The sequence below is a fragment of the Caretta caretta genome, chromosome 7, assembly GCF_965140235.1.
Source record: "Caretta caretta isolate rCarCar2 chromosome 7, rCarCar1.hap1, whole genome shotgun sequence".
Lineage (NCBI taxonomy): Eukaryota > Metazoa > Chordata > Testudines > Cheloniidae > Caretta > Caretta caretta.
This window is the reverse complement of record NC_134212.1, coordinates 76,563,070-76,580,021: the sequence shown is the minus strand read 5'-3', so window position 1 is coordinate 76,580,021 and position 16,952 is coordinate 76,563,070. Positions and strand designations below refer to the sequence as shown.

General features: G+C 42.3%; 2 protein-coding genes across 5 annotated transcripts in view; one reads left to right on the top strand and one right to left on the bottom strand.

Annotated features, from left to right (window-relative positions):
• FAM13C (family with sequence similarity 13 member C) overlaps nt 1–5,659 on the top strand; it is a 216,625-nt gene extending 210,966 nt beyond the window's left edge. For all 3 annotated transcript variants that reach the window (XM_075130810.1, XM_075130808.1, XM_075130809.1), the window contains 2 exons: nt 2,156–2,257; nt 3,751–5,659. In XM_075130810.1, coding sequence (XP_074986911.1) covers nt 2,156–2,257; nt 3,751–3,874 — 226 coding nt within the window. In that variant the 3' untranslated portion in view covers nt 3,875–5,659. The remainder of the gene's footprint in view (nt 1–2,155; nt 2,258–3,750) is intronic.
• Nucleotides 5,372–16,952, bottom strand: part of PHYHIPL (phytanoyl-CoA 2-hydroxylase interacting protein like) — a 191,829-nt gene continuing 180,248 nt past the window's right edge. For both annotated transcript variants that reach the window (XM_048856284.2, XM_048856285.2), the window contains 3 exons: nt 13,069–13,243; nt 11,894–12,011; nt 5,372–6,703 (listed from right to left, as the gene is read on the bottom strand). In XM_048856284.2, the coding sequence (XP_048712241.2) occupies nt 6,169–6,703; nt 11,894–12,011; nt 13,069–13,243 (828 nt within the window). In that variant the 3' untranslated portion in view covers nt 5,372–6,168. The remainder of the gene's footprint in view (nt 6,704–11,893; nt 12,012–13,068; nt 13,244–16,952) is intronic.

Below are 16,952 nucleotides of genomic sequence, written 5' to 3'. Positions count from 1 at the left end.
TGGCTTGACCAACCAGGCTAGTTTTTTTTTTCATTTATATATTGCAGTTGTATTGGTTACATTTCATATTTCACAACTGTAGTGTCGCTGGTGTGAAAGAGGACACCTTTTCAACTGAAGAATCTGGATTATATTATCACATTTCTAAAACGTACAATAGTAGACTGTAAGAATTATTGTAAATTCATGGTCTGGCCTGGTATAATTGTTCATGTATTTTCACTACGTGTTAACATAATTCTATCTATATCTTTATTGAAGAAAATTATTGTTGTCAACAAGGGTGGTCAACAAACTCCTATAAGTGATAGAAACAGTGATTTGGAATCTTATGTTTTGTATTTCTGTGAAAAGGGCAGTTTATGGTCAAGTTGTTTAGTTGTGGGAATACACGTGTGCTGATATCATTCAGCCCTGGTGCTCACTGATGAAAACAAACCCTACGGATGAATGTGGTCTCATACAGTAACTCCTCGCTTAACGCTGTAGTTATGTTCCTGAAAAATGCGACTTTAAGCGAAACGATGTTAAGCACATCCAATTTCCCCATAAGAATTAATGTAAAAATGGGGGGTTAGGTTCCAGGGAAATTTTGTTCACCAGACAAAACACAAACACACACACACAGTATAAGTTTTAAACAATTTAATACTGTACACAGCAATGATGATTGTAAAATTTGGTTGAGGTGGTGAAGTTAGAGGGTGGAAGAGGGTGGGATATTTCCCAGGGAATGCCTTACTGCTGAATAATGAACTAGCTTTCGGCTAAGCCCTCAAGGGTTAACACATTGTTAATGTAACCTCACTCTGCAAGGCAGCACGAATTGAGGGAGGGGAGACAGCATGGCAGACAGAGACAGAGAGAGATGTGCACTGCCTCTTTTAAGTACATTGCCTTTAAAAAGATCAGAAAGTTGAGATAGCAGCTACTGCCAGCAAGCTCTCTCCATCCTAAGCCCTGTCCAGTTCCCACCCTGCTCTATATGGAGAAGGGGTAAATGGGATCAGAAGCAAGGGGGAGGGGGACACCCTGATATTAGCCACCCCCTCTCTCTCCCCTCCCCACAGCAAGCAGGAGTCTCTGGGAGCAGCTCCAAGGCAGAGGGCAGGAGCAGCACACGGCAGTGGGGGGAGGGACAGCTGAACAAGCCGGCAATTGGTAGCCTGCTGGGCAGCTGCTGTACAGGGAACTTAGGGGAGCGGGGAGCTGCTGGTCCGCCCTGGTTCCGAGCCCCCACCAGCTAGCTGCAATGGGCTGCTCTTCCAGCAAGTAGTGGACAAAGCAGGTGGCTGCCAAACAACGTTATAAGGGAGCATTGTTCCCTAATTGATCAGCAACGTAACAACGAAACGTTAACCGGCACAACTTTAAGTGAGGAATTACTGTATCTTATACTATTCCTTATATTTCCCATGTGTTTTGATTGTCACCTGAGAGTCAGAGACATGAATAAAGGCAGTTAGGTCCTATTAAGTGAGTGAAGATAAAAAGAATGTATATTGTTCTGTGGAACTCTCACTGTGTAAATGATGCAGCATGGAGAAGTGCTGCTGAGATTTCTTAGCGCATCACATTATTATGGAACAGTATCTTTTCGGACATATTCTGAAAGTGTTTTATCTTCTGCCTAAGGACCTTATCCTGCAAACGCTGCCCAGCGTAGTTCTTACTACAGTCTGCAGTTCCATTGACTCACAATAAACAGCACTGCATTTGATGGTGTTTGCAGGATCAGGTCCTATGCTGCTAATCGTGTATCCCCTTTTTTACTTACGGGCCTGAAACTGTAAGGTGCCAAGTGTTTCCTGTGAGATGCTGAACACCATGAACTCCACATAGAACTAAGGGTACCCACAGGATTAGGGTCGGAGTGTTTTATTGCTTCCTTCCATAGATTCTCTGCATTCCCTTTATTAGAGGAGTGTGAATGACACCAAAAGCAAGGAAATGCTGTAGATTTACACTTGTGCTGTCATAAGTCCATTACATCAGACTTGGAAGAAAATTTTAGGATTCCTTGAACTTAACAGGTCTAATTCTGCACTCAGGTGACACCTTTCACTGTGCACATTTTGAAGGGCCACATCCAGCCCTAATGTTTTAACTATTTCTAAGTCCACATAGGCTTCAACTTCCTCTACCTCCTTTGTAGGCCTGTGCTTCTTGAACATCTCAGAGAAACAAGAGCTGACAAGAAAAGGCTTCGCAAAGCTCTGAGAGAATTTGAGGAACAGTTCTTTAAACAAACAGGAAGGTAAACAAAAACCTCTTTCATGTATTTTAAGCAGATGTTTATGTTTCCATTAAAGAACATATTCTTAGGCAGCAGGGACTTACCTGTAGTAATTGGGCTGGGGGGAGGGAGGGGATAGGACTGTGTTATCTTTTGTGCTTTCAGAGTCCCAAGGGTAGCTACAGCCCAGGATTGGAAGGAGACTGCTGGGAGCACCGTGGAGGCATCGGGTCTCTATGGAGATGATTTTTTGCTCTGACAATTCCTCCAGGATCTATGCAGATCCTTGAAGTTCTTCCAGGTTTAGGATAGCCCCCATAACATATCCTGTGAGAGGGCAAAGATCCACAGGGAACTCTGCCAGAGGATCAGTCCAGAAATTTCCTTCCTTAGACTTACCGACAGAAGGAGCAATGTGACCCCCTAGTCAGGGGTTGGGCTAGCCCAGCAGCAGCTGTGTTTGCCACAAATGTACTATTAGGATCTCCTGATTTACAGAATTCATATGCAGACAAATACATATAGTGCTTTTTGATAAATGTAAAGTTGAAATGTCATTTTCCTGGAGACTTTTTACCATGACTGGTATGCTGGTGGCAGGCAGCTCTGTCCCACCCCTCCCCTTTCTTAAACGGGCTAGGTGTGGCCAAAGGTGCAGGTAGTGTGGGCCTGATCCAAAGCTCATTGACATCAATAGTCTTTCCACTGAATTCAGTGGGCTTTGGATTAGTCCCTATGAGCAGAGAGGAGCCATTTTGTTGTTTATAACACAGACCTTACCGATGAGGTTTTTTTCTGTTTTTGTTTTTTGGCGGAGGAGGGTGTTTTTTGGGGGTTTATTGGTAAATTCCAGATTATACCTAAAATAAGGTGAGCTTTCATTCAGATTTTTCAAAAATGTGGCCTCCTCACACTTTCACATCACAATATTGCTCATCTTAAGAGGAGCAATGTGTGAGGGTATAATATTTAAATTGTTCAATCTGCTTAAATGCTACTGAATTCATGACAAGTCCTGAATGAAAACAACTTTAACTCCTTGAGTGATCTCAGGTAGGTCAGGATGATTTCCTATTGTGATGAAAGAACGTGTATGGTCTTAGACTCTATGGGCTCAGTCCAATGCCCTTTGATCAATGGGAGCTTTTCCACGGATTTCCCTGAGTATTGGGGCTAGCCTATATATAGTTCAAAAAGAAAACCATAGTGTAGTACCATGGTAGTTATATTTTCCATAATCCTGTACAACAACATATCTGCATATTTTGGAGTGAAGTAATTATTACTTACACAGTTGACAAGAAATGTGATTACCTTGTATAATCTAAACCTCAGAATTCAGTATTTTAATTGCCATTCCTATAATCCTACTTCACAATAGTGTGCTCTTTTCATATGTCTATGGGCATCTAAAATTAGAAAAAAATGTAAAAAAAAAATCACAGCAGAAATCATTTTAAACCTCATTTTTCTTCTGTGTCATAAAATGACAGAGCTCTGTTTGACTGTTTCAGGAGTCCGCAAAAGGAAGATCGCATACCTATGGCTGAAGAGTACTCTGAATACAAGCACACGAAAGCCAAACTCAGGCTTTTAGAGGTTCTCATCACTAAGCATGATGTCTCTAAAGGAATTTGAAGTCAATGAAATACATAGCTAGTGTTTGCTAGCAAAAACCAAAACAAACAAAAATAATTGTACAGGTCTGGGTCTTTCTGCACAGTTATTAGATACACGGAGAATCTGATGCACTTTAATAATCTTATTAACTGAGACTAGGAGAGGATGGCAATGTGTGTAAGAGTATGTAAACGGGAGGGAGTGAACTATATTTTTCCTTTTGGAATAGCCTTGAAGTGCACTATGATAATGTTAGAAGTTAAAGGGACACTGTAAAGTTGTTTTGGCCCTTAGTCTAACCCGCTTTATCTTAACATTTATAAACCATTAGGGCATGCCCTCCAGATTCTAAAAGTAATCAGAAATCCACCACTCTGTCTCGCTCAAAAGCAGTATAATCCACTATTTCTGTAGGCAAAACAACTTAGAACATCATATGTTAACTAAAAACCTGTAGATCAAATTCTACCCTTAGATACATAGGTGCAATTCCCATTGGCTTCAAAGAGAGGTGCATATACATGGACAAAATTGGGCCCTGAATTCTTGGAGTTGAGTAAATTGAGGCTGCTGGAGAAAAAGAAAGTGGTAAAATAACTGCCAAATGCAATCACATTTTTTGCAAATGAGAAAACATCTATTTGGCAAAGCAACAAGGACTCAGTGGTTAGGGAAGGAATGCTTGTTTCAGGTTTGCCAAAGGGAGTATAAGACAATGTAAAGGCACTAGGTGCTGGCCTGTTAAATATGGTTGGCAGTACTTTTATAGTACCCTAAACAAAATTCAGTAAAATAAATTGATCATACATGCTGATTTTTAGTTCTGTATTAAACTTAGCACTTTATTTTGCCTGATGCTATAAAATTTTGCTTTTCTGACTACCAAAGCTTGTTTGGAAGCATGCACTTTGTAAAATGTTAAAGTATTTCCTGTGTTAGATATCTATATTAAAATAATGAGGAGAATAGTTTATTGTATTCTGACAAGATATTTTGGATAGATAAATGTATGCAGTATATAATTGAAAGTCATCGTTGTGAGATGAGGAACTCTGGCTGCCTTGCTTCCTAAAAGTAAGACTACAAAAATATTTTTCTGTTGGAATTATACATCCTTCAGCCCACCCCACTTTGTAATGTAAAGGGATTTTCCTCACTCTTGTGATAGATAGATCATTTCTGAGTAAAGTGCAATATTTCACAGAAGGATTGTCAGCATTTTGTATTTTTCATTACAAATCAAAGACATATAATGGGAAAATGTCTAAACCAAACATGAAGGAAGAGCTTGAAAGGGAAATTGTTGCATCATGTTTAGTGTTTTGTTTAAATTGCTATTTTGTATTAACTGCATATAAACCACCTGTTTTGCTATCTTAAGGAAATGTTCATTTTCTGAAGTCTATTCTATACCAACCACGTTTGTATTTTTATTGTATGTAATGTTTCAGCATGATTTTAAGTAGTACACATTTTCAAATGGTTTGGAGGAAAAAGTGTGACCACTACACAATATGGATTTTTTTTTTTTATTTCTATGAGGTTTGCTGTTTCACTGTATTGACTTGACAATTTATAACTTTTATGAATCAGAATGATCTCCTTTCTAAATCTGTTTAATTAAAGTAATCTAAGAGCAACAGGAACAGATACACAACTATTTGAAGTTTACAAACTACATCTTTGATAAGGGAAAATGGTTTCATGACATGTATACAATTGCTATTAAAATGTACTCTATATATTCTATATGATTGTATAATATTTTATACAACAGTACAAATAAAATATTTTTCTATTATATTTATGATGTTTAAACACAATTTTTGTTTCCAGTTAGCTAATATAAATAACACTGTCAAACAACAAGTTGGAAGTGCTGACATTTCTAGGCTTCGAGATTTAAATCATGCTGCAATTACAACCTTTCATGCTGTTTGGAGAGTTATCCCAGTGTTTGTTCAGTAGATTAAAATAAATGCATATTTAAACACCATTATAAGCCATTATTTTTATTTTGCTAAAGCGGTTTATATAGGTTTTTGTTATGTTTGGTCAGGAACAAACAAACAAACAAAAATTGCAGCATCTAGGTGTAAATGTTGTCAGAAAGAAAATCCAGGACTTCTGTTCCCCTAATGCTATAAACTATTAGAAGGAAGGAGGAAAGTTATACTAAAAATGCTATTAATGAATTTGAAAAACTGGTGTTTGCTTTTGGTGACAGCAGCATGTGCATGCTTCTGAAGAGAACGTCTGACAATGGAAATGGACAACAGAGGTTCAAAGGCTCCTATATATTGGGGTAGGGATTAACGTCCAACACTGATGTTGCAGGTCTTGCAACTGGGATCTTTTTTTGCATTTGCAGTAGACGAGCTCATTAGCTGATGACCAGTAATTTCTGCAACTGTGCCGAGGGAAAGATCCACAGGATCAGTGTAAATTACTTCTAAAATAACATCCTGGGCATGGTGATAAACCATGATGCCATCTTCTTCGGTGCAGGTCAGAAATTTATTATCCTCTGAATTTAGCTGAGGAAGGCGCTGCTTACAGAATTCATCTCCTGGTGACCCAACAGGGGCAATAACAAGAATGACATAGTGATAAGCTGTGTACATGCAGTAGAAGTCCCCAAAGTACAAGTTAGTATTTGGATTGAAAAGTTTTTCAGCTGCAATCTCAAACCTGTATCTTCCATAAGGTGAATCTTGTGGTGGCTTCCCCGTGTTAAACTCAGTGTTGCAGCTAAAGAAGATGCCTTCCAACTTCCCACTGATTGGAGAGCCATGGCTACCACTGTTATCCTTGACAGAAAGCTGCATTGCATTTCCATGTTGGTCTCTAAAAATGAATGACTATTATTGTTTGTTTTGCAGTGAAGAGCACAAGTTTGATTACTTATAGGACTACCACCGTGTCACAAGGGACACAAAGAGAAGCCAGTCATCTGAAAAATAAGGTTAACGCCACCCCACTCTCAAGAGAAAGCAAAGACAAATAAATGAAGACATGACCAGGGTGAGAAGGAATTGCTTTTCCATCTTGTCTCTGCTTCTGGAGGTGAGTTGTGTGGATGACGAGGCAAAAACAGTACAGGAAACCCCACCCACCATATTTTTCCTCAGCAACTGTAACAACAGTGGGATTTTAAGTCTACATTGAAAGTTACAAATTAATATATTTTTTAATGTTTTCAGTGGATGCTGTACACAAATTCACATGATAGCTAGTTCCCCCCCCCCTTTTTTTTTCCAGTGACACTACGGCAGGGGAATACCCACATGCCCTCCAAAACCTGCGGCTTACTCTGCTCCTACTTACACGATCGGGAGTAATTTAAGCGGACACAAACAGTCTCTCTGTTTTATTTAAATAGGTCTTCACAGATTTTGTGCTTAACCACTGTGGAGTCCTGCTTGTGCAGCTCTGGAAGTTAGAAGTGGTGATAATAAGATGATAATCTCAGTCTAATAAATTTGAGGAGAATTAATCAGTTTTGGCCCCACTAAGACCCCATTTCATTTTCTTCTAAAGAATCTTTCTCTCCACATTGCTAATACATGGCCCCATTTGGCTGCCATTGACTTCAGTGGAAGCAGGACTGGGCCCAAGACGAGATATAATTTAGTTCTTTCCAAGTGTAATTATCCTAAACCCAAAAATACACAAATCCGATCCCTTTTGCATTGCAGTTCAACTGTTAGTGAAGTGCACAGACTTTTTATATATATACACATATGTACACAAACATGTCCAGGGTGTATCACACTTTCTGTTTGCCTAAATGCTTTCAAAGTGCAATGAATCTTCAGCACCCTCATATCTAGAAAAAATATTTTACTATCACCACTTGGGTTAGGTCACTTCTCTTGTCAAAGCTATGACTGATTTCCTTTCGTTTTCTGCCTTGGTTGTAGGCTATTAAGTCTCAACCACAAGACAATTCCATCCCAGGTCTCATGTCCACCTACTCCTTTACATTTCACAGAACTCTTGCCACCTATCTGGTGTGCTAAACCGCCATCATCCCTTCATGCAAATTGACCAGTCTTAAAACAGTTTTCAGAAAGCTTTCTAACATTAATTCACCAACGAAAATTGCTTGTGTTAAGAACGCCATGCTCAAGTCAGGCCATCATCTGGTAGTGTGGGGCATGAGCTGTTTCTCAGGCTGGTGGTAGCAAGTGAAGCTCCAATGCCACTGTGCTATAAATATCACGTGAGCGCTTTTCAGTCACACACTCTAAGTATAAGGACAAACAGAATGGCTGACTGACTTGATGTAGCTGAAGGCTGAACACTGGGAAAGTCCCTGTTAACTGAGAAGCCCCTGAGTGAATCTCAGTGAACTGCAGAGAGGTATGGCCTAACCTCTGGGTCTGTGATGGAGCTGAGGGAGTGTCTAACTCAGCAAGACAGGAGTGGAGGGGCACCTGTTCTGGCAGGAGGGTTATTCTCAGTGGTATCCCAGCTCACTGAGTGACAGTCTTGAGGGGAGACAAATGGAAATTGATGCACAATTTGTCCAGGAAAGGGCTGCACACCTGATCCTCAGACCTACTGGGTGGAGTATAAGCTTTATACAGTGTATAAAGCTCATACAGATCTTATACACTGAGGTCTGGGTGCTAGAGCTAGGTGACCTGCTGAGCTGTTTTCAGTCAAGTCTGCAGCTTTGGGGGTGTGGACTAGACCCTGGGTCTGTCTTGCAGCAGGCTAGTGTGTCTGGCTCAACAAAACAGGGTTCTGGAAGTCCCAAGCTGGCAGGGCCAACAGGCTCAGAGGTAATTTCAGCACATCAGGTGACAGCCCCAAGGGGGTATCTGTGACCAAACCCATCACACAGCCTTTGTGAGAAAATTTTGTTTTCAGCCAGGCAAATACATCTGCATGTGCACTACCTTAGACTAGTGCCCACCTGCCATAGCTAGCGCCCAATACGGCACATACAAAACTCCCTTTGAATTCAATGGCAGCTGTACTCTTGTAAGGAATTTAAACATCAGGCAAACCCAGCATCGGATTTATCTGGAACCAGCACAGGAAAAAATTTGTTTGCTTGTAAAAATTGAACTACCCAACAGGCTAACAGACGACTCGTACCGGTTGCTCACTGCTTTGGCATACTGTAGTTTCAGGGGTGGGGTGGGGTGAATTTTTATTTTTTGCGACAGTCCACGGTAAATCTGACTACAAATTCTTGTTTTCAGCTAAACTATAACAATAGGCTGCTTCATTTTTTATATGCTCATGGAATGCAGGTTTAGTCCTTGCTGCTACTGAAGGGAATGGGAGCTATGCTACTAATTTCAACAGAAGCAGTGTTTCTTACATAGTTACTTTGTAAGACAATTGTTAACCCTGATCCTGGTAAATATACTAGCTGTCCAAAGATGGTTTTAAGTGGCTTATGGAACAATGGCTTTATCACCTATAGTGCTAGCACCTGAGAATTCTTACCATTTCTAATCATATACCTTCTTCCAACTACAATTTTTCATATAGCTGTGAGGCAAACTTCAGAAGCTTTCTGACCCAATCAAGACCACCATCTTTATCGTTGCAGAAGTAATGCTCTGGGAAGATAGGGCCTAATTCATAGCAACTTATTCTCCTTTTCAAACAAATTCCAAAAAAAAAGATAAAGGTCACCTTCGCTGCAACCTGAAAAATGTGCTTGAAGCTGTATTTCTGTGACAAGATACTGACATCCAGTGGCCGATTACGCTAATTGTTAGTATTCGCTAGGGAGTTGATACTTTCTTTAAAGGAAGCAGTCATGATTAAAGTGTACGTTAATTATATGCCACATTAAAAAAAACCAACCTGTAAGGGTGTTGCAGGATCAAAGTTTACCTAGTAAACAGGCCAAGGTCTTGTACGCTCTCTTGAGACACCCATCGGAACCCTCCCACTCTAAATGCATCACTCTGTGCACTACTGTTTACTACTTAAAAACCCATGGAGCCCATCAGAGGTCTTCTGAATCATAAGGCAAAACAACACTTTGAGGCAGGGAATGCTAGTTGAACGGTTACACGTGATGGAATGATTTGTTTTTTAAAACGTTGTTGCCAGGTTCAGTGGTCACCAACAGCTTAGTCTAGAGCACAACATAGTACCTTTTGAGACAGAAATTCTTTGCCAACTGTTAAAAGACCCTGAATTTGCCTGTTTCTGAACATCTTCATGTATTCTATACTCCTGAGGGAATTATGCACCCAAATTCTGCAAATGTTGTTTGTCTAGAAATAAATGTGGCTCCAGCATGGCAGTGGGGAGCACAGGCCATTGGCTGCATTGAGGTGGGAGATCACCCTGAAGTCCCCACCTTCCCCAGTACAGGGACTCAGTAGTGAGGCTGCACCTGACCCAGCCACAGTGTAAGGGCTTGGCCTGCCCCAGAAACACCCTGGGGCCCTGCCTTTCTGTGCCAAGCGCACCAGATGTGGGTAGGCAGGCTCAGCCCAGCAGGATCCAAGTGCGGAGGGATCCAGGCATGGGGTGAGAGGTTTCTGTGTGTGGGCAGCTCAGTGGGAGATATGGATGTGCAGGGGCTCGTTGTGGGGTTCAGGGGCAATGGGACTCTGCAGGGGATCCAGGTGATGGTGGCTGGGCTCAGCAGGGGTGTATCTGGCTACCTTCAGAGCTTTCAAAGCTCTGTGAACTCAAATGCGCACATACTGTGAGCTGTGACAGATTCACCCATGTGACCCCACCCAGTAGGTATGAGGATCATGTAAACCTGGGCATTCCAAAAGGATGATGTGCTCTTATTACAGGACTCAGAAGGCCTTATCCAGCACTCAGTCTGAGTGAAGTAACACTTGCAGAAAACTGGAGCAGCTGAGTTACATTTGAGTAAAACTGAGGTAATGCAGTGTTGACACAGGCCCAAAATCTTTAACATATGCTAAAATATAAGAAATAAGCATGTTTAAATTTCTTTAAGGCAAGTAATCAGAGATTCTACCACTCTGAAAGGCAATACAAAACCAGGGCTCTACTGCATTGCTTAGCGGATTGCAATGTACCCCCAAACCAGTTTTCTCCTAGAATACTATTCTTGCCACTTCATGGTGTCTTACTGTTTCATGATCAGTCAATATTCTGAACGCTAACCTCTACCATAGGGGGGTGATGGCATCTATATTTTGATTGGATAACTGTCTACATTTGCTGCCTATGCAGAAGAATATTGTAACTTCAGCACTATTACACAAAATAAGCAAATACATTGTATGGGTGGAAGTTAATCAAAAAACCCACATCAAGAGACCATTAAGGTTGCACAGCAAGGCATTCAAAAGTCAATAAGGAATAGATCCACAAAAAGACTTAGGTGCCTGACTGCCACTGTCAGCATCTACGTCCAACTCTTAGACACCACTGTGATCCTCAAACTCCCTGCACAGCTGCCGCCTAACCCTGGAGGCACCTAAAATCCCTATGTGCTGGAGTTTCCACCATTAACAATCCCTAGGCACCTGGCTTTCTGCCAGTGAACATGTGCACAGCCAACTTAGTTTAGGGAATCAGGAGCCTAAGCCCCTGCAGGAGCCTCAGAGTAGGCATTCCTAGCTATTGCACTTGCGAGGCCCGATCCAGTAGCCATTTCAGCACCTACGTTTCTCTGTGGATCTGAGTTTAAATGACAGTATTCAGGTTGCATATGCTTGATTACAATGTACACATGCAGATACTTGAGGCATACGTATACATCAAGTACTTGCAGGCAAATGTATGTGCAAAATTGTACACCCCCTATCTTTAGAAATCTCATTCTTAGTTTCTAGTACATCATCAATCATCATTACTTAGTCTTTAGATTATGATGGTGCCTAGAGGCTTGCTCAGTCCTGAAACTTCATTGCAGCAGGTGCTGTGAAAACACAGTTTTTACTCCAAAAACTTATTTCCTGAGATTCAGTACTGAATTGTACAAACTTATATAAATGAGTTGCTTTTGTGTATAGTTTTAATACTTAGATGGAATTAATGTGGACAATTTTGCATGTGTTTGTTTCTTACCTGATAGAATCAAAGTATTCTTTGTGCTGATTCCGATAAAAAACAGAAAGCTTAAGCATACGTCCTGCAATCACTTCAGCTTTTTCCAAAAGCTGTGTTAGATGAACTTTTGAATAATCTGTGAAGAGAAGACTATCTGCTAGTAAGAAAGAAACATCATCATCTCCTAAATCACAGTCTAAACTTATTCTGATGACTTGTACAAAATAGACAAAGGGTGGGAAGGCAAAGAGCACCAAACGGCCAGATTTTTGGGACTTAGGCATTAGAGCTTCAAAAATCTGCCCCAAAGTGACACCACAGGTCAGTGGCAGAGCCAGGAACAGAAGCCCCATTCACCAGACCACACTACTTCTCATGACTGTGATACGTGATAATTTACACAAGGGGTTGTCAGCATTATCTCCTACTAATGGTATTTTCCATTAGAAACTGCTCCCTAATTCCCACGTGCCTATAACCTGGTAGCACAACACACTACCCCAGAGGAAGTACTAGGGTTCTCATACAGCCCAACCAATACAGGGTTAAACTCACTCCAGTGCAGGTAGCACAGACAAGGACTCACTAAAATTCTTAATGAGGAGTACAGGGCTTTCCTACAGGCAGGCTCTGCACACTGGGGTGAATTTCATCCCAATGAAGATGTGTGTTAGTAAATGAGGAGACAAATGTATGCTCTGTGGCGTGGAGATGGTGGTGCTCTGGGGCTTTCCACAGGCAGACTGCCTATGGGCTATAGGGTGCTGGGTGCAGCCACACTGAACAGAAGCACTTTCAGGAAGCTTCATAGCTCTTGAGGCTAAAGACAGGTGCAAGGATGGCCCTGCTTCAGTTTGGTTCACCACGCACCCAGAGTGCCACCAAGTGCAATGTTTGGTCAACTGCTCAGTATGCGGGTACACTAGGAGGACAGTGTGTGAAGTGTGCCAGGTGTCCCCCTCCCCACTTCCCAACAAGGCACCAACAAAAGAGCAACCACCGTTGAATTATACATTTTGAACAGAAAATAAGCCGCCTAAACCAACCCTTCCATTTCCAGATGTGACAGGTACTGACTGCTGCCAATTATTCTGTGTCGCAATAGCTGATCCAGACAGAAGCTAGTCCCTTTCATACAGCATGTCTGCTTTCTTTCTGTCCCTATGTGCTGTATCTTTTCCCAGCAATCTTACCTCCTGTACAAAACTCTATGATTTCACTCCACTCAGAAACCACATAATCCCCATCAACTTGCTTTGATGCCGTCTGTACTGCTACTGTATATTCCGTTCTTGGGCTCAAGAACCAGTGTCCACGAACAGTCATAGGGAGAGGAACAGCTTTTGCAACCAGTTTAGTGGGTACATCCTAATGGGACAAAAAAGTCTGATCAGTTAGTTGAGCAAAACTATATTCAGAAGGTCATATAAGTTAATTTTGGGGGGATGAAGTTCAGTAACCTTATTTTAAACCCCTTAGGCCCAAATTCTGCTAACTTTTCTCACACAAGTACCGCAGTGAAGTTAATAGGATGCCACACACAATAGGAAGGGGAGTGAGATTTAGCCTTTAGCTAAGTGGGTTCTTTTAATATTGGGTCTATATGAACACAGAATAATAATATTACCTGCAGCATAGAATATACACTATAGATCAAGGATATCAATTTGTACTTAAAAATGCAAGCCTGTGGGGGTGAAGACAATAATTTGATCATGATACACTATCCTGCTAAGGAAATGTTAAGGCTGTCAAAACATAAGCTTAAAAAAGTCTCTTCTCACAGCTTTTAACTAAATGTAACTTCACTGACCTTAGTAGCTTACTGCTTGATTTACACCAGCATTAGGGAAGACCAGCCTTTCGCACAGCTCAGCACAAAATAAAGACAGTGACTCTTAAATATTTCAAAACCAGTGCTGTTTTCTTTCTTTCACAACAAGCCTGTTTAAAAATAGCACACGGGAAAGGCAAATGCATGCCTTTATGCGGAATTTGGGCTGTAAGCTTTGTGCTATCCCTATAGTCTTCAGGGTTCTATTCTCTCCCCCTCCCCCCGCTGTTGTTTTGCTGTGGCAGAGCGTCAAACTACATTGTGCTGATAATGAAGACTCTCTTTTGCAGCTAGCGAAGCTCACAAGATGCCGAACTGCTTGAACTCCACAACATCAAGGACAGCAGCTTAGATCTCGCCACAAGGGAGTAGCTGGTATGCAAAGGTTTCCTTGCCAGTACTATGCAGGAAACATGGCTGATTTCTGCGTCGTTCAAAATCCTGCAGAAGATGGTAACAGCTTTGATCTTGGGAACAAGCTGTGCAATAATAATTAAACGGACCATACTGATTAACTTAACTGTAATCTTCTATTCCCCATTTATGTGTAAGCAAACTTAATGGTATGTGATATTAGAATAGCAGCATGCTTGGGAACGGGCAGGTAATTTTAGAATTAGTATTATTTTTATTACCAGAGCACTGAATAAAAAAGAGCTGTGATGTATTCACAATGTTTCCATTCATCAGAATAGCAAATAGAGACCGTCAGTATTCATTGATTGAACGCTACAAGGGCTGACTGTCATTGTGGGAGCAGAAACTGGGGTGAGAGAATCTGCATTTGAGAAAGTGCTGGGAGAGAACCGCTGCCTAAGGAAATGGGCAGAGTGGTTGCTTTCACCTGGATGGCTGTGAATGAGGGATTCAGTGTATCAAGGTCAAATGGTGAAAAGGGATCAGGGAAATTGAGGACTGGTTGGGGTTGTGGCAGGAGGGATCCAAGCAAGAGGCAGTGGCGATGGATTCCCTGCACTGGCGTGGTGTGGGAGGTGGAGGTGAACTAGGTTCACCGGGGGAAGGAGACCAAAGGCCTGAGGTAAGTGGGGAAGTGGGATACCGGGAGGAAGCACGAGCAGGAGCGCGCAAGAGGGCAGGGCTCCTGCCTCATACTGAGAAAGAGAGACGACCAGCGAGTTATCTCAAGTGCCTATACACAAATGAAGAAGCAAACAGGGAGAACTGGAAGTCCTGGCACAGTCAAGGAATTATGATGTGATTGGAATAACAGAGACTTGGTGGGATAACTCACATGACTGGAGTACTGTCATGGATGGATATAAACTGTTCAGGAAGGACAGGCAGGGCAGAAAAGGTGGGGGAGTTGCACTTTATATTAGGGAGCAGTATGACTGCTCAGAGCTCAAGTATGAAACTGCAGAAAAACCTGAGTGGCTCTGGATTAAGTTTAGAAGTGTGAGCAACAAGGGTGATGTCGTGGTGGGAGTCTGCTATAGACCACCGGACCAGGGGGATGAGTGGACGAGGCTTTCTTCCGGCAACTCACAGAAGTTACTAGATCGCAGTCCCTGGTTCTCATGGGAGACTTCAATCACCCTGATATCTGCTGGGAGAGCAATACAGCGGTGCACAGACAATCCAGGAAGTTTTTGGAAAGTGTAGGGGACAATTTCCTGGTGCAAGTGCTGGAGGAACCAACTAGGGGCAGAGCTCTTCTTGACCTGCTGCTCACAAACCAGGAAGAATTAGTAGGGGAAGCTAAAGTGGATGGGAATCTGGGAGGTAGTGACCATGAGATGGTCGAGTTCAGGATCCTGACACAAGGAAAAAAGGAGAGCAGCAGAATATGGACCCTGGACTTCAGAAAAGCAGACTTTGACTCCCTCAGAGAACTGATGGGCAGGATCCCCTGGGAGAATAACATGAGGGGGAAAGGAGTTCAGGAGAGCTGGCTGTATTTTAAAGAATCCTTATTGAGGTTACAGGGACAAACCATCCCGATGTGTAGAAAGAATAGTAAATATGGCAGGCAACCAGCTTGGCTCAACAGTGAAATCCTTGTTGATCTTAAACACAAAAAAGAAGCTTACAAGAAGTGGAAGATTGGACAAATGACCAGGGAAGAGTATAAAAATATTGCTCGGGCATGCAGGTGTGAAATCAGGAAGGCCAAATCACACCTGGAGTTGCAGCTAGCAAGAGATGTTAAGAGTAACAAGAAGGGTTTCTTCAGATATGTTAGCAACAAGAAGAAAGTGAAGGAAAGTGTGGGCCCCTTATTGAATGAGGGAGGCAACCTCCTGACAGAGGATGTGGAAAAAGCTAATGTACTCAATGCTTTTTTTGCCTCTGTCTTCACGAGCAAGGTCAGCTCCCAGACTACTGCACTGGGCAGCACAGCATGGGGAGAAGGTGACCAGCCCTCTGTGGAGAAAGAAGTGGTTCGGGACTATTTAGAAAAGCTGGACGAGCACAAGTCCATGGGGCCGGATGCGCTGCATCTGAGAGTGCCAAAGGAGTTGGCAGATGTGATTGCAGAGCCATTGGCTATTATCTTTGAAAACTCATAGCGATCGGGGGAAGTCCCGGACGACTGGAAAAAGGCTAATATAGTGTCCATCTTTAAAAAAGGGAAGGAGGAGGATCCTGGGAACTACAGGCCAGTCAGCCTCACCTCAGTCCCTGGAAAAATCATGGAGCAGGTCCTCAAGGAATCAATTCTGAAGCACTTAGAGGAGAGGAAAGTGATCAGGAACAGTCAGCATGGATTCACCAAGGGCAAGTCATGCCTGACTAATCTAATTGCCTTTTATGACGAGGTAACTGGCTCTGTGGATGAGGGGAAAGCAGTGGACATGTTATTCCTTGACTTTAGCAAAGCTTTTGACATGGTCTCCCACAGTATTCTTGTCAGCAAGTTAAAGAAGTATGGGCTGGATGAATGGACTATAAGGTGGATAGAAAGCTGGCTAGATTGTTGGGCTCAACGGGTAGTGATCAATGGCTCCATGTCTAGTTGGCAGCTGGTATCAAGTGTAGTGCCCCAAGGGTCGGTCCTCGAGCCGGTTTTGTTCAATATCTTCATAAATGATCTGGAGGATGGTGTGGATGGCACCCTCAGCAAGTTTACAGATGACACTAAACTGGGAGGAGAGGTAGATATGCTGGAGGGTAGGGATAGGATACAGAGGGCCCTAGACAAATCAGAGGATTGGGCCAAAAGAAATCTGATGAGGTTCAACAAGGACAAGTGCAGAGTCCTGCACTTAGGATGGAAGAATC